The sequence below is a fragment of the Schistocerca nitens genome, chromosome 5, assembly GCF_023898315.1.
Source record: "Schistocerca nitens isolate TAMUIC-IGC-003100 chromosome 5, iqSchNite1.1, whole genome shotgun sequence".
Taxonomy (NCBI): domain Eukaryota; kingdom Metazoa; phylum Arthropoda; class Insecta; order Orthoptera; family Acrididae; genus Schistocerca; species Schistocerca nitens.
In genome coordinates, this window is record NC_064618.1 from 470,244,250 (window position 1) to 470,268,742 (window position 24,493).

General features: G+C 42.4%; 1 protein-coding gene across 2 annotated transcripts in view; it reads left to right on the forward strand.

Annotated features, from left to right (window-relative positions):
• LOC126259331 (UDP-glucose 6-dehydrogenase) overlaps positions 1 to 24,493 on the forward strand; it is a 93,504-nt gene that overhangs the window by 44,541 nt on the left and 24,470 nt on the right. For both annotated transcript variants that reach the window (XM_049956027.1, XM_049956028.1), the window contains exons 5-7: positions 14,607 to 14,804; positions 16,600 to 16,747; positions 19,278 to 19,372. In XM_049956027.1, coding sequence (XP_049811984.1) covers positions 14,607 to 14,804; positions 16,600 to 16,747; positions 19,278 to 19,372 — 441 coding nt within the window. The remainder of the gene's footprint in view (positions 1 to 14,606; positions 14,805 to 16,599; positions 16,748 to 19,277; positions 19,373 to 24,493) is intronic.

Genomic DNA, 24,493 nt, shown 5'->3' on the forward strand with positions numbered 1-24,493 from the left:
CCTGCAGTTGGCTGCAGCCTGTGCTCTTCATGGCATCCGGGAGGACCCTTTCCACCTCTAGAATGACTCCACCCAGTATGCACATGGAGTGCACATTGGTTTTCTTACCCTTCTTGTCAGCCAAGTCCCTAAGGGGCCCCATAACGCGCCTAATGTTGGAACTACCAATACTCCCACCCTCTGTGACTGCCCGGATCTTGCAGGCTGAGTGGTTTTATCTCATCATACATTTCTTCAGTCTTCTCATCTTTGGAGCTAGTTGACACTGTACTATTGTGGTGTGGTGATAATTTATTCACTATGCTGTACTTAGCAACTTACCCACATTCCTATCTTCTTATTCATTATTAAACCTGTGCCTGCATTATCCCCATTTAATTTTGTATTTATAGCCATTACTCACGTGACCAGAGGCTTTTGCCTCCTCCCCCTCCTCCTCCCACCAAACTTCAACCTATTAATTTCCCTTGTTAAATTTTCTAACCTATTTGCCTGATTAAGGAATCTAAAATTCCACGCTGCAGTCCATAGAGTGTCAATTTTGTTTCTAATGACATCCTCCCGAGGAATCCCTGCCCAGAGATCCAAATGAGAGACTATTTTACCCCTAGAATATTTTACCCATCATCATTTAACCATACAGTAGAGCTGCACACCCTTGAAAAAAACTACAGCTGTAGTTTCCCCTTGCTTTCAATCATTGCAGTACGACTACAGCAAGGCAGTTTTGGTTGATGCTATAAGACCAGATCAGTCACTCATCCAAACTGCTGCCCCTGCTGCAATTACTGAAACAGCTGCTGCCCCTCTGTAGAAACCACCTGTTTGTCTGAACTCTGAACAAGTACCCCTCCAATGCTGTTGCACCTACAGTATGGCTATCTGTAACGCTGAGGCATGCAGGCCACCCCACTAGTGGCATGGTCCGTGGTTTATGGGTGCACCAATATAAATTGCAAAAGTTAGACAGTTTGTAGCAAATGTGACAATAGCAGCATATGAACCTGGAACACCACATCATTGCTATTTTTCTGCATAAAGTGCAGTGGGAATTTTGAATTCTGGAGTTAAGTCCTCAGCATTCATTGATAAAAATAAAATCAACACAGCGAATCCCCCTACACTGAAGTGAAAAATCTGTATCGTGCTCTGAAACTGTCATTGTTCACACCACCATTTGTCGCTTAGACTAAAAAGTCAGTAGGATTAAGTAACTGTTTTACACAAATATAAGTGGAAGCTGTGACTGCCACATCAATATGTAGAAGCTAGCAAGTCTATCTCTTACAGCCAATTTGGTAATTTCAAATCCATAATATAAAACAGAAACATCAGACTGCACTGGTGTGGTTCTGTTTTACATAACAGATGATACTTTGTCTGCAGAGTCTATAATTATCCCTAAGAGAAACTTTTGAGCTCTCATCCAAACCTCCAACTGCAATAAGCACATCAGCCCACCAGAATCCGAAAAACAGATAAAAACTTCTCTGTTAAAATGGCTGTTATACTGAAGTTCAACAGTTGTGGCCTGTACCTTTCATCTGTGCCTGAGAACTTCAGTGGCATTGCTTGAAGTTCCAAGGCCAGAATCCATGCGGCTCTGAGACGTGCAGTACGCAAAACAAAATATATGACACACACTTTTATTGGCAGATCTGGATTAATCTTCTAATCTGTTACACTATTAAATCGATCTGCATAAGAGTCGCCAGCCTCACTTGGACACATGAGACATAGTTACAATTGTAACTACTTCTGTACCACCAATAAATGGCCTGTAAAAATGCAACTGCTCTCAAAATGATTCTGCCATGTAACCACTGGACTACAAAATGTACAGGTGCTGGACAAAAATATGGAAACACTGTGAGAAATGTATGCTTGAACATAAATGCAGATACTAGCCAACCCTGCAGGTTTCACTCTTGCATTTGATCATGAGTGGCATCTTGGCGATATTGTCAATATGTTGCAAGTGTCAGTCAGGATCTGAACTGTGTTCTGTGAAATTGTGAGTGCTTGATGTCAAAGTTAGTGAATTTGATCATGGCCAGATTGTTGGTGCTTGTATGGTGAGTGTATCCATGACCAAGGTAGCCAAAGTATTTGGTGTTTCAAGAACAACCAAAGCAGAGATTTATGCCAGACATGTGGAAAGTGGAAAAACATCATCCACTAAGTCACAACACAGAAGAAAGGGTTTGTTGAATTATCATGACACAGTCTTTGAAGAGGATTGTCATCAAATATAAGAGGACAACAGCTGCAGAAGTCACTGCAGAACTGAATGTCACACTCACAAATCCTTTCAGCATCAAAACAACATGAAGAGTGCTCCATAAGCTGGTAATTGCAGGGTGAGTTGGAATTCCAAACTACATCAATGAATGCAACTGCTCATAACAGCAGAACATGGTGCCAGAGCCACAACATGTGGACTATGGAACAATGAAGGAAGTCGTTTAACCGGATGAGTCTTGTTGAATGCTGTTTCCAGATTCTGGCCAAGTTTACATTGCAAGAGTAAAACATGAAAAGAGTTCAGTGATGATTTGGGCAGCCATATCATGATATTCAATGGGCTCAAGGTTATTCTGTGAGGTTGCATTAGTGCAGGGATTGTGAGACCATTTTGGCCGATCAGGTCCTCCAGTGGTACAATGTTTATTCCCCAGTGGTGATCTGTGTTCCAATACAACAGGGTCCATGTTCACAAAGCTTGCACTGTTCAGTACTGGTTTTGTGACCAAGAGTATGAATTGCCACATCTCCCCTAGCCACCACAGTAATACCTATATAATTGAGCCGTTGTGGTCTGCTCTGGGAAGAAAGGTGACTGATTGATATCCATCTCCGTCATTACCCAAACGTGCCACTATTTTGCAGGAAGAGTGATATAAGATTCCTTTGAAAACCAGACATGGTCTGTATTTATTCGTTTTGAGATGACTGGATGTGATTGTGGGTGCCATTGGGTTTCTAGACCATATTGGTCATGGGAATCTGTTGTGTTTTTGGTGTTTCCATGTTTTTGTCCAGCCTCTGTAATTAACAAAGATGTTGCAAAATAATTTGATCAGGCAGAATATGATGATCTGGCCAATTGGATGTGTGGCCACGTCTGAAGAGTGAGGTCTGCAGAATGCTAAGAGACCATCCGGGTGTGGGAGAGTTGACTTGGGGACTCCAGAAGAGACGTGTCTAAGCGAGATTCAGTAGGAGAGGCCACTTGAAGTTCCTGGAATAGAAACATCAATTACGGCATTCATGAGACTTGGCTTCCGTGCAGCACTGCTGCCAACAGCAGACACCAGCTGTGGCCTATGCCAAAAATACACACTGCCCACCACATACGCATCACCACAGGGAGAAACAACCAACTGACTCGAGCACATATTCAGCTGCATTGCCAGCAGTTTGATTGTACTTTCACTACAGCACTCCCATCAAAGTCTGCCTGTCAGTTCGGTTTGTCTTTTGGCAGCCATGAATAAATCCTGGTATCAACCCTGAGAATTGTGTATTGTTAAGTAGCTGTTTTGCTTCCCGTCTCTTTGCCCATATCATCCCACTTTCCACTCATTCCCTTTCCCCTCAACTTGCCACTTCCAATCTCAAAGGTAACTAATCCTCACTACCATTGTGGTGGTATTTAAAACAAACCTGAAGTGCATTGTCATAGTGGCATTACTGGCAATGCTCTTATGAGACGGGCATCAAATTTTAATAGACATCATCTTTCAGATGTATAAACATGCCTACAAACTTTCGTTTATGTCGCACAACTCCTCCTTGGTGTTGCTATTCCTTTTTTTTTCCCCCAGTAGTGTATGTAAATGCTGAGAGAAATGCATGCTTGAACATAATGCAGATGCTAACCCATGCCTGCAGTTTGTGCTGTAGTAGTTGACCAAGAATGGCACCTGCGCAATGGCCTCAATAAGTTAAAAGTTCCAGTTGTTTTCAGAACAATGTTCTGTGTAGTTATGAGTGTTTTATTTTGGAGTTAAGAGAATTTGAATGTGGACAAATTATTGATACTCTTACAGTTGGTGCTTCCATAACCAAGGTAGCCAAAGTGTTCAATGTCTCAAGAGGCACTGTATCAGAGATTCATACCACATACAGGGAAAGTGAAAAAATATCATCTGCTAAGTCACAACATGGGTGAAAGTATGTGTTGAGTGTTTGTGATAAACAGTTGTTAAAGAGAATTATTATGAAAACTAAGAGGATGACAGCTGCGTAAGTCCCTGCAGTACTGCTGTACTCATGAACCCTTGTCAGCACAAAAACAAGAAGAAGCGAGCTCCGTAAGTACGGAATTGCAGGGAAGCTCCCAAAATAATTAGTCAGTGATGCAAATACCTGTAACAGGAAAACATGGTGCTAAAGCCATAGAACATGGTCTGGGACTGTGCAGCATTGAGCAAAAGTCATTTGATTAGATGCGTCTTGTTGCATACTGTAGACAACTTCTGATCAGCGCACACTCCGCTGCAGAGTGAAAATCTCATTCTGGAAACATCCCCCAGGCTGTGGCTAAGCCATGTCTCCGCAGTATCCTTTCTTTCAGGAGTGCTAGTTCTGCAAGGTTCGCAGGAGAGCTTCTGTAAAGTTTGGAAGGTAGGAGACGAGGTACTGGCAGAAGTAAAGCTGTGGGTACCGGGCGTGAGTCGTGCTTCGGTAGCTCAGTTGGTAGAGCACTTGCCCGCGAAAGGCAAAGGTCCCGAGTTAGAGTCTCGGTCGGGCACACAGTTTTAATCTGCCAGGAAGTTTCAACTTCTGATCAAGTTTACATCCTAAGAGGAGTGAAACATGTTGGGCGTTTGGTAATGATTTGGGCAGCCATTTCATAGTATCTCATGGATGCCATGTTCACTCTGCAAGGTTGCATTACTGCCAAGGATTATATGATCATTTTGGCAGATAAAGTCCATTCGGAGGTACAGTGTTTGTTCCTCAATGGTGATGCTGTGTTCCAAGATGACAGGTCACCTGTTCATACAACTTGCACTGTGTAGGAGTTGTTTTGTTAGTGCGAGAATGAATTGTTGCATCTTCCCTGGCCACCAATCACCAGATTTCAATGTTATTGAGCTTTTGTGGTCTATTTTTCAAAGAACATGGGTGATGGCTATCCACCTCCATCTTTGTTGCATGACCTTGCCCCATTTTGCAGGAAGAATGGAATAAGAGTACCTTGAAAACCATACAGGTGCTGTTTTTATCCATTTTGAGATCCCTGGGAGCAGTTTTCAATGACAGTGGTTTTCCTACACCATATTAGGCATGGTAAGGGGTTCTGACTTGACATTTCTGTATTTTTTGTCTGCCCCCTCTACACTGCTGGCAGTTGATACACTACCCCCAGCTGGGTTCTTGCAACTTCTGCCAATGATCTCCATTAAAAACAAAACAAGATAACAGTTCAAAGCCAGCAGGATTAAAGGTCACACCAAAACACCATACCTCAAGTTTCCATGAAAACAAAAATAATTTGTTGACATCAGTTAAACTTAGCAAAGTCTGTCTTGTTTACTAAACACCTCAGTCGATATAGCTACTTAGCTCTAAAACCTAATTTGAGGTCTCACCCTATTGAGCACATGCTCAGTCACTAAACAGTAAAATTTGCAAAGAAAACAGACAATTCTTATGCTGAATTCCACATCTGTGAACAGGAATGCACTTTTGGATTCATGTAGGCATTATTTAAATAATGGCTTTGTTGTTCACTTACTGACTCCATAAATGCATGTGCTCTACCAACTGAGCTACCCAGGCATGACTCACATCCTTTCTTGCAAGTTTTGCAGGAGAGCTTCTGTGAAGTCTGAAAGGTAGGAGATGAGGTACTGGCAGAATTAAAGCCATGAGGATGGGTTGTGAGGTGTGCTTGGCTAGGTTAGCCGGTAGAGCACATACTCACAAATTGCAAAGGTCCCGAGTTCGAGTCTTAATCTGACACATAGTCATTGAGAAATGCAGTTGGAAACACCACCTCCAGCTCTGTGGGCCCATGACTTGTCAGCCATCTTCTCAGTTTCACAAGCCCAAACCACTGCACAAAATTATTTAAAATTCAAGCCTTTCTCTCTGCCAGCTTCAGGAGCCAAATTCAGGCCTTTCAGTTGGCCATTTCCTGCTCCCACCAATAGCACTACCCTTCAGAGCCCTGTTTTCTGCCAGAACGTTTCAAAAGGAAAACACTGCCACCGTTGGAAAGTCACGAGCTCTTAAGTTAACCTAATAGATTGCAATCGCAATTCATATTGAAGGATTACAGAAAGACCAACTCATCATCTCCAAAACAGCTTGAAGAAAAGGGTTTGCCTCCCAGATACTGGAAGCTGGCTGTGTCACACTCAATAGCCAAGGACACAACCCCTAACACAGCCAGGAAATAGTTTACAGCCCATGTGAAGGAATTAACATGTTGAAGATCCATTGTAAAGAGATTGACACCCCATTCGAGGATTATAGTCTCCACATAAAGGATGGAGGGAGGGCTATAGGCACATTGCCACCTTAATAAATTATGAATACCATATCTCATCTCTTTCCTTTGAGAACAACTACATTCTTGCGTCAATATTTAGCCTTTACCTGCCTTGTAATGATCTAGCAATTGATGCTCTGCACAATCTTATCACACGGTTGCCCGCAGGTTTCTACTCTGTGAGCAGTTTCACACACATCATGCACTGTGAGCTTCACTGCCTCCTGCACGTGGGTTCAAGCTATTGAGAACTTTGTGGTGATTGAAAACCTATCATTTTAGCAGTGCTACAGATTAATTCTGTCATAGATCTATGCTTAAGGACTCCAACTCTCTCACAGCCTGCTCAGTGGAAGGTGAGTGATAATCTGCACTTCAGTGACCACTTTCCAATCTGGATACATCTACCAGACAGAGCACAGCACCCAAAAGTAAGCTTTACAAATGGGGCCTCAGCAACCCAAACTGTGCATTGTAGAGCCAACTGGTTGTGTCTGAATGTAGATAGAAGGCCCAGAAATGAATGGATCATATAACCAAACAGTTCACCACAATATTAATTCGCCCTTCACAGGGCATCCCCAAAAGCCACCTGTTCCTCAATGAAATGATGAATGCCACTCTACAGTCGGGCAGACTGGTGGTTCTGCAGAGCTCCAAGGGCATGTCATCTGGTGAGAATCTAGCAGCCTTTAGGACAGAAACGGCAAAATGGGTACCTATAATTAAAGAGAAAGAAACAAGACCATGGCTTCAGTTTCTGATCTTCTTCACCCATTTAATTAAACAAGCAGATATGTGCATAGCTATTCTGAGACTTTAGGTAGTGATTCGGAGACTTTAGACTTTCAGAGGGAGATGTGAGCTCCCTACTAATTCTGTAATAAAGGACAAGAGCTTCTTTTTCTTCAAAAACATCACCACCACTGCAAGCCAGGCTCTGGCTGTCTTTTGTGACAGTGTGATAATGAGAAGTGATGTTGGGACTTCTGTTCTACCAGTGATGAACAGTACCTTCTCTTTGAGGAAGTGGATATAGCACTGTCCACAGCAGGACACAGCTCCATGTCATTAAAAATTCTTTACTTCCTATAAGCTGCATTATTTTATTTTATTTACACGTCAAGTTCCATAGCACCAAATTGAGGAGCAGATCTCCAAGGTCATGGAACATGTCAGTACATGAAATTACAACATAAAAGTAATGACATAAAAATGAAATGTTTATGAACCCGAAAAAGTCAAGCCATAAGTTTAAGTAAACACAACCAACAATACAACAAGAATCAGCTTAATTTTTCAAGGAATCCCTCGATAGAATAGAAGTAGCCATGAGGAAACTCTTCAGCTTTGTTTTGAAAGCGTGTGGATTACTGCTGAGATTTTTGAATTTGAGCAGTAGCTTACTGAAAATGGATGCAGCAGTATACTGCACATCTTTCTGCACAAGAGTTAAGGAAGTCCAATCCAGATACAGGTTTGATTTCTGCCAAGTATTAACTGAGGGAAAGCTGCTTATTCATGGAAATAAGCTAATATTGTTAACAAGAAATTACAGTACGGAACACACACACACACACACACACACACACACACACACACACACACACACACACATTGAGAGGCTAATGTCAAAATACGCAGACTCATAAACAGGAGTGGACAAGAGGTTCATGAACTTACACCACTTATTTCCCGAACAGCCCATTTCTGAGCCAAAAATATCCTTTTAGAATGGGAAGAGTTACCCTAAAATATAATACCATAAGACATAAGCGAATGAAAATAAGCAAATTAGTCTAATTTTCGTGTCAATCAATCACTCATTTCATATACCATTCAAATAGTAAAAATGGCAGTCTTAAGTCTTTGAACAAGATCCTGAACTTGGGCTTTCCACGACAGTTTACTATCTATCTGAACCCCTAGAAATTTGAACTGTTCAGTTTCACTAATCATATGCCCATTCTGTGAAATTAAAACGTCAGGTTTTGTTGAATTGTGTGTTGGAAACTAAAAACTGAGTCTTACTGTGATTTGGCATTAATTTATTTTCTACAAGCCATGAACTTAAGTCATGAACTGCACTATTTGAAACTGGGCCAATGTTGCACACAACCTCCTTTACTACCAGGCTAGTGTCATCAGCAGACAGAAATATTTTAGAGTTACCTGTAATACTAGAGGGCATATCATTTATATAAATAAGGAGCAGGAGTGACCCCGACACTGGTCCCTAGGGCGCACCCCCCCCCCCCACCCCCCCACATCACAGCCATTATCAACATTGTGAATAATGACCTTTTGCTGTCTGTTGCTAAAGTAAGAGGTCAACCAATTGTGAGCTACTGCCCTTATTATTGGAAATGTTAAGAAAATCCTGCTCCAAATTTTAAACTAAATACAGAAAACTGAACAGTTCCCAGAGTAATGTTAGAAAGCCATTTCAGTTCCTCTCCTTAAGTCAGTGAAGGACATGTAGGTGCCAAGTAGTTGTTGTAACATTGGTATGCCAGATGTAAGAGAGAGGACTTAAAAGCAGGTGGTCAGTTGGTGCCTTGTTGGTATACTAGAATTCAAGCAGCTGCTTAGTCGCTACAGCCTCTATTGTAAGTGGCTGTAAAGCAGGCTTTCATATGCAAGCAACATCCAATTGTTTTATAACCTTGACAAGGTCTTTTTTTTTAATTTTTATTTTAAATTCTTACTCTCTTAACACTATTTTAGACATTGCGCAATGGAAAATCCGGGATGGGATGTGACAATATTATGAAAAGGAAAGTTGCCACTCACCATATAGCGGAGGTACTGAGTTGCATATAGATCGTGTGGCTTGAGTTGCCAGAGAGCAGCTGTGTGTGTGTGTGTATGTGTGTGTGTGTGTGTGTGTGTGTGTGTGTTTGACAAAGACCTTGCTGGCCGGAATCTTATTTGTGACAGTCTTCTTGTTGTGCCTATCTGTGACTCGGCACCTCCGCTATGTGGTGAGTGGCAGCTTTCCTTTTCATAATATTGTTATTTTAGACATCAGAATGGAGAGATCCTACAAGATTGTTTTTTATACAAAAGTGACTATGTTTTCAACAGCTCTTGATTGTATTGCATTCGTGGTAAAGTGCACTATCCAGTGCTCTTTATTTGTGGAAGACATATTCATTTTTATTTCGTCTTCCAGTCTTGCAGCCACATATAGATTAACAGGGCATCACATCATTCAAGTCAGTTGAGGAATGAGGACGATTCTGATACAGAGAGGCCAAGTCTACATTGGAACTAGATCAGTTGTTGTCAAGGACTATTTAACAGTACAGACAAGTATCAAGCATAGAGATTACAGGCACAGCTAAATTCTGCATGGATATCAAAGGTGTTCGTATTGTGAGAAGAATAGTCAGGTGCGAAAACACTATGAGGAGACTGCAGATCCTACATTCCTTGCAAATTAAGACTCAAGAAATGTGAGAAAGCCAGAAAAGAATGCAATGCATATGAAGCACTATTAAACAGAGGAATATTAAAATGGATTGTGTGTAAGAAACAAATAAATGATGGTTGCTTGTACACAAATACAGATAGCAGTACAAATTAGTGATAGCGGATATGATAGGTTACTTCATGATTCATGCCGTGTGTTCTGATTTTTCAAAGTAAGATTGCCTTATTTTTTTAGAAATAAAAAGCATTGTTTATTTTCATAGTTGCTCACATCATTCTAAAGCTCAAACATTACTCTATTTTCCTACATAATTATCATTTCTATCAAAGCATTTTTGGAGATACTACTGAGTAATGAAGTAACCTTGTGTTTGATATCATCAGTCTGTGATCATAGTCCACCCCATTGTTCTTTCAATTTCAGGAAAAGTGGTAATCACTAAAGGCTAGGTTCAGCATGTAGAGAGGAGCAGGGGTGGGGAAATGACAGTCCAGCCAAATCCTTCGAGGAGGACTTGGTTTTGACAATAGATGCTGTGTTGAGTGTTAGCATGCAGCATCATCTCTCCTTTGCCCAATTTTCCTCTCTGGCAGTTTTGGATCACCTGCCTGAGGTCCCTTAGTGTCTCACAATAACTGCCTGAAAACAGAGTCGTCATCACTTTGGCAGCAGTTGCTTGGAGTCTTCTGTGAGCATTCGTGGGACCCATCACATGAAAAACTGTGATATGTCAATTTTTCAGACAAAATATTCTCTCAACAGAGCTAGCAGAATCTCAGGAACCTGAAGAGCCAGTTCACACATGGTGATATTTTGATATTTGAGCAGTAGTGTCACATTATTTTGAACAGTCTCATATGAAATCAATGGTTTCTGCTCCAGTCTTCAGTGTGAATGTCCATGCTACCAGCAGTGAACTCCCTGCACCACTTGCAGACATTATGAATGGCCTTACACTTTTTTGCCATAAACTTCACACAAGTGATGAATAGCTTCGATAGGTGGAACCCTGTTCATATTTGAAAACTAGGTAACTGCATGGATTTCATACCTGGCAGTAGCAACAGTCAGTACTTCCATTGTAGACAGGTGCTAGACACACAGTGAGCAGTGGGGAGAAGTGGGGAAGATTAGCATTGAGAGTGGGAAAGCTGCTGTACACGGCAGTATTGCTGGATTTTGCCAGCACTTCTCCTCACAGATCTACAACTTTGGAAACCTTCTGTTTGAATCAACACTTGTGTATACCATTGCATGTTCTATGTCTGTTGTATTCTATTTATTAATCTTCACTCTGTGAACTACTTGTGTGGTGAACAATTTCCTAGCTAGAGGTGATTTAGGAGAACCTCAGATATATATTAAACTACCCGGATACCTGTGGCTTCACACGTATGAATGCTTTTCACATGTCATACACACTTCTCTTCCTCTCCACATCTCTGCCCATCTCCACCATCTCTTTGCCCATGTGCTCTACCCTCCCTCCTCTGCCCGTCACTTCTACCCTCCCTCCTCTCTGCCCGTCACCTCTACCCTCCCTCCTCTCTGCCCGTCACCTCTACCCTCCCTCCTCTCTGCCCGTCACCTCTACCCTCCCTCCTCTCTGCCCGTCACCTCTACCCTCCCTCCTCTCTGCCCGTCACCTCTACCCTCCCTCCTCTCTGCCCGTCACCTCTACCCTCCCTCCTCTCTGCCCGTCACCTCTACCCTCCCTCCTCTCTGCCCGTCACCTCTACCCTCCCTCCTCTCTGCCCGTCACCTCTACCCTCCCTCCTCTCTGCCCGTCACCTCTACCCTCCCTCCTCTCTGCCCGTCACCTCTACCCTCCCTCCTCTCTGCCCGTCACCTCTACCCTCCCTCCTCTCTGCCCGTCACCTCTACCCTCCCTCCTCTCTGCCCGTCACCTCAACCCTCCCTCCTCTCTGCCCGTCACCTCAACCCTCCCTCCTCTCTGCCCGTCACCTCTACCCTCCCTCCTCTCTGCCCGTCACCTCTACCCTCCCTCCTCTCTGCCCGTCACCTCTACCCTCCCTCCTCTCTGCCCGTCACCTCTACCCTCCCTCCTCTCTGCCCGTCACCTCTACCCTCCCTCCTCTCTGCCCGTCACCTCTACCCTCCCTCCTCTCTGCCCGTCACCTCTACCCTCCCTCCTCTCTGCCCGTCACCTCTACCCTCCCTCCTCTCTGCCCGTCACCTCTACCCTCCCTCCTCTCTGCCCGTCACCTCTACCCTCCCTCCTCTCTGCCCGTCACCTCTACCCTCCCTCCTCTCTGCCCGTCACCTCTACCCTCCCTCCTCTCTGCCCGTCACCTCTACCCTCCCTCCTCTCTGCCCGTCACCTCTACCCTCCCCCCCTCTGCCCGTCACCTCTACCCTCCCCCCCTCTGCCCGTCACCTCTACCCTCCCCCCCTCTGCCCGTCACCTCTACCCTCCCCCCCTCTGCCCGTCACCTCTACCCCCCCCCCCTCTGCCCGTCACCTCTACCCTCCCGCCCCCTCTGCCCGTCACGTCTACCCTCCCCCCCCTCTGCCCGTCACGTCTACCCTCCCCCCCCTCTGCCCGTCACGTCTACCCTCCCCCCCCCTCTGCCCGTCACGTCTACCCTCCCCCCCCTCTGCCCGTCACGTCTACCCTCACCCCCTCTGCCTGTCACGTCTACCCTCACCCCCTCTGCCCGTCACGTCTACCCTCCCCCCCCCTCTGCCCGTCACGTCTACCCTCCCCCCCCCTCTGCCCGTCACGTCTACCCTCCCCCCCCCTGCCCGTCACGTCTACCCCCCCCCCTCTGCCCGTCCCGTCTACCCTCCCCCCCTCTGCCCGTCACGTCTACCCTCCCTCCCTCTGCCCGTCACCTCTACCCTCCCTCCTCTCTGCCCGTCACCTCTACCCTCCCTCCTCTCTGCCCGTCACCTCTACCCTCCCTCCTCTCTGCCCGTCACCTCTACCCTCCCTCCTCTCTGCCCGTCACCTCTACCCTCCCCCCCCCTCTGCCCGTCACCTCTACCCTCTCCCTTCCTTCTCCTCCTCCCATCTCTGTCCACCTCCATCTACTTGTTCTCTCTGTGTCTATCTCCATATTCTCTTTCTGTCACTCCTCCTTCATCTTTTCACCACCTCGTTCCCAGCTCTCTGTCCATTCCCTCCATCTATCCATCCACTCCTGCACCATTCTCTTCTTATACATCCACTCCTGCTCCCCTCTATCCATCTCAACCCTCCCAGAGCCGTGCCATCAGCACATGTGGCCCTTGCAGAATAGGTTGGTACAGCAAGCCAATACTACTCCTACAAACTTCCTGGGCAGGGCTGCCTACTCTACAGGGGCCATAAAACCGTTTATTCCCCTTGATATAATGGCTGCCCTGCGAAGCAGGTCCATACTGCTCCCTCACAACATGCATGTCAAGCTGTTTTTGCCTCTATCTCCACTCTTAGTGCAGCCAGGAGATTATAAACACCACTGTGCTGATGCTCGTGAAGATTGTGTTTATGTGCCAAATTTGGTTTAAATTGACGCAGGGGTCTGGGAGGAGATCCTGCACATACATACTTATGCTCTGCTTTATAGATGCACACTAGCCTTTTCCCTGCAGCATTGCCTGCATGAGTGTTCAACACATACGTTGCACACATCTTCTCCTCCCGCTCTCTTGGTCTATCTCCTCGTCTGCCCATTTCCTTCTCACCCCCCCCCCCCCCCCCACTGCCTGTCTCTCCTCATACCTCATCCTTCTCTGACTACCTCATTCCCCCATACCTCTATCGGTACCCTTCTCCCCCTCTCTCCATCTCCTCCTCACCCCTCTCTATTCATCTTTTCCTCCCACTCTCCGTGCCCATTTCCTCCTGCCTGCATATCTGCCCATCCCTTCGTGCGCGCCTTATCAATGTCAATCTTCTGCCCTGTCTATATTCATCTCCTCTTCCCTCTCTTCTGTCCATTACCTCTTCCCCCACATCTCCCTATTCATCCCCTATTCCCCCTCTCCCAGTCCATCTCTTCTCCCCCTCGTTTTGTCCGTCTCTTTTTTCCCCCTCTTTTTGTCCTTCGCAAGTGTTTCTAGTGCAAAATAAGTTGACAAAGCAAGCTGATACTGCTCCCACAATATGCCTGCTGTGCAGGGTAGTCTACATGTCAGGGACTGGATAAATCTTTTCTTGCTGCTGATGTGTAGACTGCTTCGCTAAGCAACTCAGTAACGCATCTGATGATATTCCCACATGACATGCCAGTTGTGGAGGGCTTCATATTCAGCAGGGGCTTAGAAATCACATTTTTGCCAATATCTCTGCTGCTATTGAGGCTATAGGAGGTTATAAACTCCACAGTGCTGATACAAAGTTTGCTATTTGTGTGCCAAATCTGGGTGACATATGATCCAGGTTTTTGGGAGGAGATCCTGGACATACATACACACAGTCTGCTTTTTATATCTATAATATAGTCCATTATTTTGCTTACAAGTCTGACTGCATTTGTATTTAGCCTTCCTTTCTATAGTTATTTTCCTCTAAAATCTTAAGTCAGCAGTACCACTGAATTAGTCTTACTAATTATTCTCCTAGATACGATTTTTGTCCTTTTTATTGTTGTTTTCCATGTATTGGTAGTGACTGTTTACTCTTTGCTGTATCTAATAAATTTATATGGATTTTTTCAGATCTTGTCAAACCCAGAATTTCTTGCTGAAGGAACTGCTATTGATGATCTGATCAACGCAGACAGAGTGCTCATAGGTGGCGAAGATTCACCTGAAGGACAAGCAGCTATTGAAAAATTGTGTTGGGTGTATGAACATTGGATTTCAAGACGAAATATAATAACAACAAATACATGGTCATCTGAATTGTCTAAACTGGTAAGTGTGTAACAAATTAATATTCATACTTTGATAGGTAATGTAAATATCGTGTGGCTCCCAACCCCAGTGCAAGTCTTTCAATTTTAGGTCGTCACTTGATAGCCTCTCTATTAATGACACTAGTCATTCTTCAACAGTTCCTAATTTTCATTCATTAATCTGAGTGAACTACACTCCAGAATTTCTTACCCTCAGAAAAATCTGAGTTTTCATGGTGAATCAAATCCTGCACGTAAATGACTTTTGCCAGCCATGAGTTAGTCACTAAGATAGATAAAACAAACAACAAGGTGAGAATAAGAATTGCTGGCTGCACAATTAATTCCTATAGAATCATTCCCTAGCCTTTCTGCTAGTAACTTTAGCTTTATGTAATTTTAATTAGTGAATGCACTGAAATTATCACTGCCTACCTGACACTATACAAAGTTTTCCTCAGAGCTTTTAAGACCTATGAATGGTCAAGTACAGCACTCAGTTTCAGAGCATGCAGTGTAAGATAATGTACTTACTTCAGTGCTAGCTTCACAATCTGACACCCTGTTACTTTTCTCACCACCCATATCTTCAGTTATCTCATTCTACAGCTACATGTGCTCCACATCACCATTCCATTACTTCTTCTTCTTCTTCTTCTTCTTCTTCTTCTTCTCTCCCTCTCCACTCTTCTTTTTTTCTCTCCAAAATTTCTCCTAGCATCCCTATCTTGTCTCCTGCTTCCATGTATAGGTGCTTGCTACCTCCAAGTACAGACCGTGGCATTTAAATCCGGAAAAATGAAACTTTTTTAAAAAGCAAATTTATTAAAACAAAATACAAATGAAAATCTTTTTACGTATAAGTAATGGTATCTTTCAAGAGTAACATTACTCGATGTAACCACCTTCAGCCGCAATGACCGCCTCTAGTCTTGTCCTGAAGCAATTCCACGCACTCTTTAAAACAGTGCTGTCCATATTCATGAATGCTGCTTCAGTGGTGGTGCACAGAGATGCGACATTAGGGAGCCTCATCTTATTGGTAACTCTTTCAATATGCTGCAACATAGTAGTCGAGGGGGTTCAAATATAGGCTGTTTGTTGGCCATAACTCCTTTGACCAGAATATGTCAACATTATTAGAGAGCCAGTTTTGGACTAAATGGCTCTTATGAGCTGGTGTACCATCTTGTTGCAAGACATATTGTCTCCCTGAGGCCACAGTTACCATTAACGGTTTCGTAACAATCGTCAAAACTTGCAGATAAATTTCTTTTCTGACAGTTTGTCCCTATTCAGAATAATGATATCACCCTCACTATACGCAACACCTAGTATGCAAACCGCAGACTTCTCCGAAGCATTATACTTGGCCACAATATCGTAGACAGTTGATCTCAGATACCTGAAGTTAATCAAACTGTTTCAGTGGGTGAACGCCCAGCGTAAAGACTTTTGATAATTGCAGCTCTTCGGTTGTACTCTGCACTTGTCTGTAACATCTGGGCCATTTTGAGATTCTGACTGTTTACTAGATGCCTATGGCTTTCAAGAATGCCAATTGTGACCTCTGGTGGAATTATGATATGGTGGGAAATTCAAATTGAAATTTGCCCAAATTTAAGCACCTCACTCTGCACATGTGTGCCTAAAAGCATTGCACTCTGCACATGCATGCCTAAAAGCTTGTCACTGCTGGCATTAATCTTGATGCAATTTCTGCTGTGGAATGTATTTTCATCTTAATATCTTTTTTTATCTGGAAGATTTTAACTTTTCCTAATTGACTTTATTGTGTTAATTTTTTCTTGTAGGCAGCTAATGCATTCTTGGCCCAACGAATTTCGAGCATTAATTCACTGTCTGCTGTTTGCGAAGCAACAGGAGCAGATATTTCTGAAGTCGCACGTGCAGTGGGTCTTGATTCCAGGATTGGTCCAAAATTTTTGCAAGCATCTGTTGGTAAGACACTTATTTAAGTAATCATGATAGCTTCACATTGATTACAGGTAATTATTTCAAATGTGAAGAACACTATTACCTTAAAAGGTGCTACGTGTTGAACAATTTATTCAAAATGAGAGGAATGCTAGTATGTATGTGATGTGTAGCCTGTGTGAGGGAAGCAGTTTGGATACCACAGTGTAATTTTGCAAGCACTGAGAATGGACCGTAAGGTGCAAGTATGTGTTTCTTATTTAACAGCAGTATGAATGGAATAATGTTTTGAAAATAAGTTAAGAGATGAATATCAACAAAAGTAAAAAAAAGGTAATGGAATGTAGTAGATTTTAATCAGGTAATGTTGAAGGAATTAATTATGAAATGAGACACTAAAGCTTCATGAGTTTTATTATTTGAGCAGCAAATTATGGCCAAAACAGAGAGGATATAAAATTAGATTGGCTATAGCACAAAGTGCATTTCTGAAAAAGAGGAATTTGCTAACATCAGATATTAATATAAATATTGGAAAGTCATTTTTGAAGATATTTGTCTGGAGTTTAGCCTTGTATAGGAGTGAAACTTGGGCAAGTAGTAGTTTAGACAAAAAGAGAATAGAAGGTTTTTAAATGTGGTGCTACAGAAAATTGTTTAAGATTAGATGGAGAGATTGAATAACTAATGAGGAGGTGATGAATCAAATTATCAGCTTGGTAATGGAAGGAAGTGGTGGGGGCACCAGGATGGGGGAGGGAGGGACAACTAAAAATGTAGTGGGTGATGAAGAGATGAATAGAGTAAGTATGCTGATATGGATGTAGGTTGCAGTAGTTAACGCAGAGATGTAAAGTTTCGCATCATGGTATATGATAATGTGGACAGAGGCATCGAACTGATTTACGATATTAGCCAATGAAAGTTTACAGTGCAATTGCTGATCATGTTGTTATTGTGTGTGTAGCAAAGGAATCTTTTATCATATTTTATGTCTAGCTGAGTGAATCACAGTAATTAATGAAATGATTAAGATGTTTTGGGAAGAATATAGAAGATACAGTACGAATAAGTATACAGTATGAATGGACTATAAATTGTCAGGAATATCTAGAAAATGTTTATTCTATGATACCATAAATGAGCATAACACTAGAAAAATGTGTACAGGTGTGATCTGCAATCAACAGGAGTCAGTGAGAGACGCCTTATAAATAGTCTATGTATAATGAAAACTGAATTGCCCACCTTCGATAAAACTTTTCCCATTGTGTAACTGTATCGTCATGTTGTTTTGTAGACCAGTGTTCCAACCACTGTTCCAAGTGGTCTCCATTAGGGTGGCAAATTTACTTTTAGGACCAGTCCCACAATCAAACCTTATATAGTATAATTTCATAAATACTTTGAATGGTGCTAGCTAATCTCACAGCACCAATGCTATTTTGTGGGTGGTGTACTGCTTGTGGCAGTGATAGTGTTGTGCAGGGTGGGTAGAGGGAAAGGGAGGCAGTGAGTGGGACTGGGGATGGGTGGCTAGCAGTCAGAGGGAGGCAACCCATGAAAAGTTGTGAGTGCTTGTGGGATGGAGGCATCGCTCTCAGCAAGCCCCATAGTAACTACAAAGTTAAACTGTGCATACAATAGATGTTTTTGGCTGTTGTGTTTACTGTCACACCTCTCGGTGCAGCTTCCCAAATGTCATCGGCTCTTAGGCCAGCTTCTGTTGACAGCCAAGGCGAGACTTGCCTGTAACTGTCATTGTGCTTCATGTTGGCAGGCTGCTTCACGATTTCTGTCACTTCTTGTATCTTACTATTGAAAGTAAGTGACTGTGCAGCTAGTACATGAAAGCTTTCCAGAATAGTACAATGTGATTTAAACTTATTGTGGTGCTCCATCATGGCAGACTCGCTGTTCTGTCTGAGGCATATGAGCCTTTAATGTTTCATTGCCTGATTGGATGTGTAATTCACTTAAAAGAAAATATAACTGGTCAAACTGAAACCCACATCATGAAAAATACTGATACCACATCATGACTATAAGTGAAATGACTGATACCTTTTGGAATGAATTAACATGCTCCTAAAACCATCAGTCTGTAAATTTGTTTCTGTAATATTTACATTTAAAAAATGAAACCCAATTTCTTACAGTCTGGCAGTTCTTTTGTATTGTTTTTATCCTTCAATAAAATATTAATATATTTCCCATGAGAAATGGTTGATAATTACTGACAAGTTAAAATTGTGGATGTGAACTGGGATATAAACCTGAATCCCTGCCTCAGGCTGTATGCTTCTTCTTATGCTATCAATATCTGTCTTATTATTGACACTTTCTTCCATAATCTCTCAACTTCACCACACAATTTTGTCAGAAATGGTCACAGTGGCATAGAATCAATTAAAGAAAGAAAGAAAGGAAGAAAGAAAGAAATCATCTCTAATCTAAAATAACCCTTGTACTTCTGTATAATGTTTCAGGAAAAGTGTGCAAAGTGCAGCTAAGGTGTAGCAGTAATTTTAATGTGGTGTATTTTCTTATACAGGGTTTGGTGGTAGCTGTTTCCAGAAGGATATACTTAATCTTGTGTATATCTGCGAATGTCTTAACCTCCCAGAAGTTGCAGCTTACTGGCAACAGGTTAGTGTTACTATTATTTATAATGACATTTTTTTATCAATATCGCTTTGCATTTTAGTAAAAATTACTAGATTTTATAACAATATGTTTATAAGTCTACTCATGATCATCCATTCCTGAAACATACTTGGCTATATCTTGAATTTAATGCCATGCTGATCCTTCATACTAATGAAGGCTACAGTGCTGTACCAAGTTCTGGCTGTTGATCTTCATTGGTTGTCTGGTGCCTCCAAACTCTTCAGTGACATTACAGTCATGAGAACGATGTGAAAGGTGTGGCAATCTGGATAGTACCCTCTTCTCTGATCTTACCTTGTGTGTAAAAGAATTTTAAATCTCTGGCTTGGTGCCGTGCAGTGTTCAGATAGGTCCCCAGATACTGAATATAGAATGCTGACTAAAGAGATAGAAATGGTTCGACAATTTTACAAACATAACTCAAATATCTGCAAACTGAAAATGTGAAGGGTGATTTCAGATGGGCGGAGGGGGGGGGGGGGGGGGGGATTGATATCTGAGATAATGGAGAAATACTGGCCCAACAGTAAACTGAAAAACTCTTTTAATGAAATTGCGTGAAGTGGTCCATTGGATGCCATAAAATGTAAATAATAATGATGATGATGATCCATTGTTTTTCCTAGTGGTCCTGGTTTATCCATTTGTTTTTGAATCATCTCTTACGTCAATGGCAGTTGCTGGATATATGTCTCGAAAAGCCATGGACTAGAATAGAACCTTGTGGTGCCCCACACTTCATAACATCGTTAAAGTAATCATATATATTCTCTTCATGTTGACACTAGAGGATGAGCTTCTGTTTGAAACTTTTATAGATGTAGAAGGAAGTGTTGGTTAACTTTTCCCCTAATTCCATAATGCTCCAGTTCGTGCATGGCCTTGACAAGTAAGTGCTTCTATTAAATTAATAAACCTTGCCAGATGAAGAGCACCTCAGGAAACTTGGCCTTCATTGGCTGAGTACAGGTTTTGTGAACTTGCATTACCTGAGCTGGGATCTGTTGAGGACCACCAGTCCTCTAGAACTGTAAGTTCTGAGCATGCTTCAGCGACCACTGTGGGGCAAGCCGGTGGAATGTTGTGTGTCACAGGAAACAAGGATCCTGATTTAACCACCCACAATTCTAAGATGGTACAAACCTATCTGTCATCACAAGGCAACCTCTGAGGACTGAGGAATCTGCGACATTTCAGTTGTGTAATGCTTACCCAGGCAAGCAGTGCTCCGTTTGGGTGAATCTTTACATCCCAAGCTGCTCATGGGAACACCATGATGAAAACCACTCCAGATGTGATAGGTGTGTTGTCTGCAAGAATTCACAACCACATGGCGAAAAGAGTACTGTATTTACTCAAATCTAAGCCGCACCTGAAAAATGAGACTCTAAATCAAGGAAAACAAAATTTCCCGAATCTAAGCCGCACCTGAAATTTGAGACTCAAAACTCAAGGGGAGAGAAAAGTTTTCGGCCGCACCTCCAAATCGAAACAAAGTTGGTCCATTGTAATACGAGACACAATTTAGGTCGATTGAATGACAATACAGCTACAGTAGATTGGTTCGAGTCGTAAGCTTAGCAGTTAAGCTTTACCAGGTAGCCATTGCTATGCGTCAGGCACTCCGTCCATATTTATACGGGTACCCTTCCTTTTTCATGTGCTTCGTCTGGTTTGAAATGATTTCTTATTTTTCTTTGATCTGATAAATGCCGTTCTCTTTGTTATAGGTGTTTACGTCACTCTAAGCTGAAAACGCATTACTGTACTGTGTCATGCATTGTTTGTCGCCTTCTGATAATGTGTGTTTACGACCTGTCGCCGCTCACGGCATGGCTTGCTTTTGTGCACACTACCGCCACTTACAATTAAAAAAACAAAAGAGAGGAATCGTCTCATTAGCGAAACAATGGCAAGAGACTGCTATTTGTTGTTACTTACACTGCTGCTTTCTTCGATAATGATCAAGAACCAAATAATAGATTGCGTATGATAGAAGATGTTCTGAACGAGAGTTTAGCAAAAAATTTTCTCCGTTTGAAAATCTTTGCAGATGCCTCTGTAGTACATTACATTCTGCACAGAAATTAGTCATCTTAGATTTAAAAATCTAGTCAATTGCCGTGCTTCATTTCTGACTGTACCACTATTAGGCATAGGAATAATACGAATATAAACATGACCTGTTATGTATATTTTTCTGCGTTTGCTGTTGTCTCACTCTAGTTTCGTAGTTTATTAGGCAGACAGGATTTAAATGAGATAGCAGCAAACATGAAACAATACATGGCAAAATGTTTATATTCATATTATTCTTATGGTGAAGAGAATACTGCATGTGATTCACAATACATAAAAGTTCCTATTAGCAACCATCTCTTCTCACAGGTAGGAAAAAATTCAGAACGTAGAGTTGGCCATATTGACAAACATCCCAAACAGTCTTGCCAGTCAGATTTTCGTAGTACATTGAAATGCTGCTACATTCGAAGATGAACAATACGGAATTTGTATTAACTTCATTGAATAATGTATGAAAATGCAGTGGTTGAAACTCAGGGCGGAGAAAAAAAGCTCATCTTCTACCTTTCTTTTTAAATTTATTTACTGATGCAGAGGTTTTGGCGCCAGTATTTATCTATGTGCCTGCAAAGCACGCCTGTGTAGTGCTACATATATTAGACGGCAGAAGTTAGTTGTGGCGGCACCTACCAACATTTTTCAGAACTTCCGCTTACATTGCACTCGATTCTAAGCTGCAGGCAGTTTTTTGGATTACAAAAACCGGAAAAAAAGTGTGGCTTAGATTCGAGTAAATACGGTAAGAGAAGAGTTTCCTTCTGATAGTCTGATTAAAATTAGTAAAGGGTCTCAATATGTAATCAAACAAAATGTGATTGTATTTACTAAAAACATAGAGGGGATGTTTGAAAAAAGTGCCTCCTTTCTATATCCATAAAGGTTTAGAATGGCTCTGCTGGTATTGTAAAATCTGTGTAAAGATTATGAAATCATACATTGCTGAAGGAATGCTTTAACAGTGTTTATAGAAAAGGTAATCTAAAAAGTGTCTCTCTCAAGTTGCCTTTTCCCCTACCAACCTCCAAGGGAAAACTGACTGGGAAAGTAGCATGATGTTTGGATCGAAAGATGTCCCAGGTACTGTAACATGTAATAATGGCACATCTGACTGATGAGGAGGATATCATGGAGTTAGATGCCTTGCCACTACACACAGAGTGCCTCCCCCGCAATCTGTCAGTGCCTCACTGTCCCAGCACAAAGATAGGAGGAAATTAAAAAACAAAACACTAAAATGGCTCCCATACTTCAGTGGAACAAGAATGGATACAGGACACGTGGATCAATTGAGACTCCACATATTGGGCAAACCCTTCTGCCTATGTTTCCAAGATTCCGTTTTAATTTGTTGAGCATGTGGACATCAAGCAGTTTTATGCACTGTTAACCACCCCAAGCAGAAAAGCTGCTTTGTTGGTGCTGCACAATTTTGACTAAGGTAAACTGAACCTGCAATAAATAATGTTAGCCCCAGGGAATAAGCAAAGGTACACCAGGGAAATGGTAGCGAGGGGCATGAAAGGACTCCAGGTGCACTCAGTGTGTATGCGTGGGGGCCTCATTCAACATGTTGAAAAGTTTATTCTGGCAGCCATTGATGGAACAGGGCACAATCAACTGCAAGCTTTGGTGAATCTTAAAACAAACGATGCCTCTCCTGTGGGCTTTGAGTTAATACATCAATCATTCCAGCAGTTGGCAGAGAAGATTTAAGAACAGCAGCCTCACACATGTTTCTACAAAGCTCACAATTTGTAGCATTGTTTCCAGAACTAATAGTGGCTTCCTTGTTCTGAGTTGAGTGGAAGGACTGAACCAGATACTTCAAGAGTTCTGTGACGAGTTTCTGGACTTGTGCCATAGGGTTGAGAACTGTAGGATCCCCCTAAATTGGCCAGGTGTGCAGTGCACATTAGAGGCTGCTATGCAGGTAGTTGACTGTGAGTGGCATAAACACAAGGGTTTTTCAGATTAAGTGGCTCTCCATCCAGTACAGCTAATGAATGTTATAAGAGACCTGAAAGTGTTGGTTAAGATCCAAAGGAATGTCCCCCCCCCCCCCCCCCCCCCAAAGGTGAGAGTATTCAAATCCTAGTACTTGACTGCTGAAGCATTCACAACAAAGTGTCTTAGTTTAAAGTGCTCCTGAGAAGCAGTGACACTCATGCAATTCTAGGAACAGGAAAGCTGGCTAAAACTGAAAGTTGATAGCAGTGCGATTTTTAGGGAAAATTTAAGTTTGTATTGAAAGTATGGGCTAATGGGAAATGGAGGTGGCATATTTGTCACAGTAGACAAACTCGCATCTAACGAGATGTAAATTGAAGCTGCATGCAAGATTGTTTGTGTAGGAATCAATATCGGGGATGGGATAAAACTGTAATTGAACCCTTCTTTTGACCGGCAGGCTCACCTCCTGACATAACCAAAAACTTTTAGTGAATTCCTCTGTCTGCTTGTCCATAAGTTCCCCAGTCATACTGTAATCATCAGTGGAGATTTTGATCAACCAATATGAATTGGAAAATTACAGTTTTGTTAGTGGTGGGTGTGACAACATGTCCTCTCAAACATTATTAAATGCCTTCTCTGAAAACTACTTGGGACAGATAGTTCAGAATCCCACTCATAATGGAAATAAATCTAATGACAACAAACAGACCTGACTTACTTGAGGATCAGTCACAGGTATCAGTGACCAAGAGGCAGTTGTGGCAACAGTGACAACCAAAGTATAAAAGGCAACTAAAACAAGTAGAAAGATTTGTATGTTTTGAAAGACTAGATAAAAGAGAGAGTGTCTTTTCTCAATGAGGACATTCAAACTTCTATCACAGGACGGCGTCATGTCGAGGAAATATAGTTAAAGTATAAAAGAGTAGTTGACCATACATTGGACAGATATGAACCCAATAGAAAAGTTCATAATGGAAGAAGGGGAGGGGGAGGCTCTTTATGGTAAATAAGCAGTGTAAAGAAACTTCTAAAGAAACAGACTATAGCTAAATAAGTGTAGAG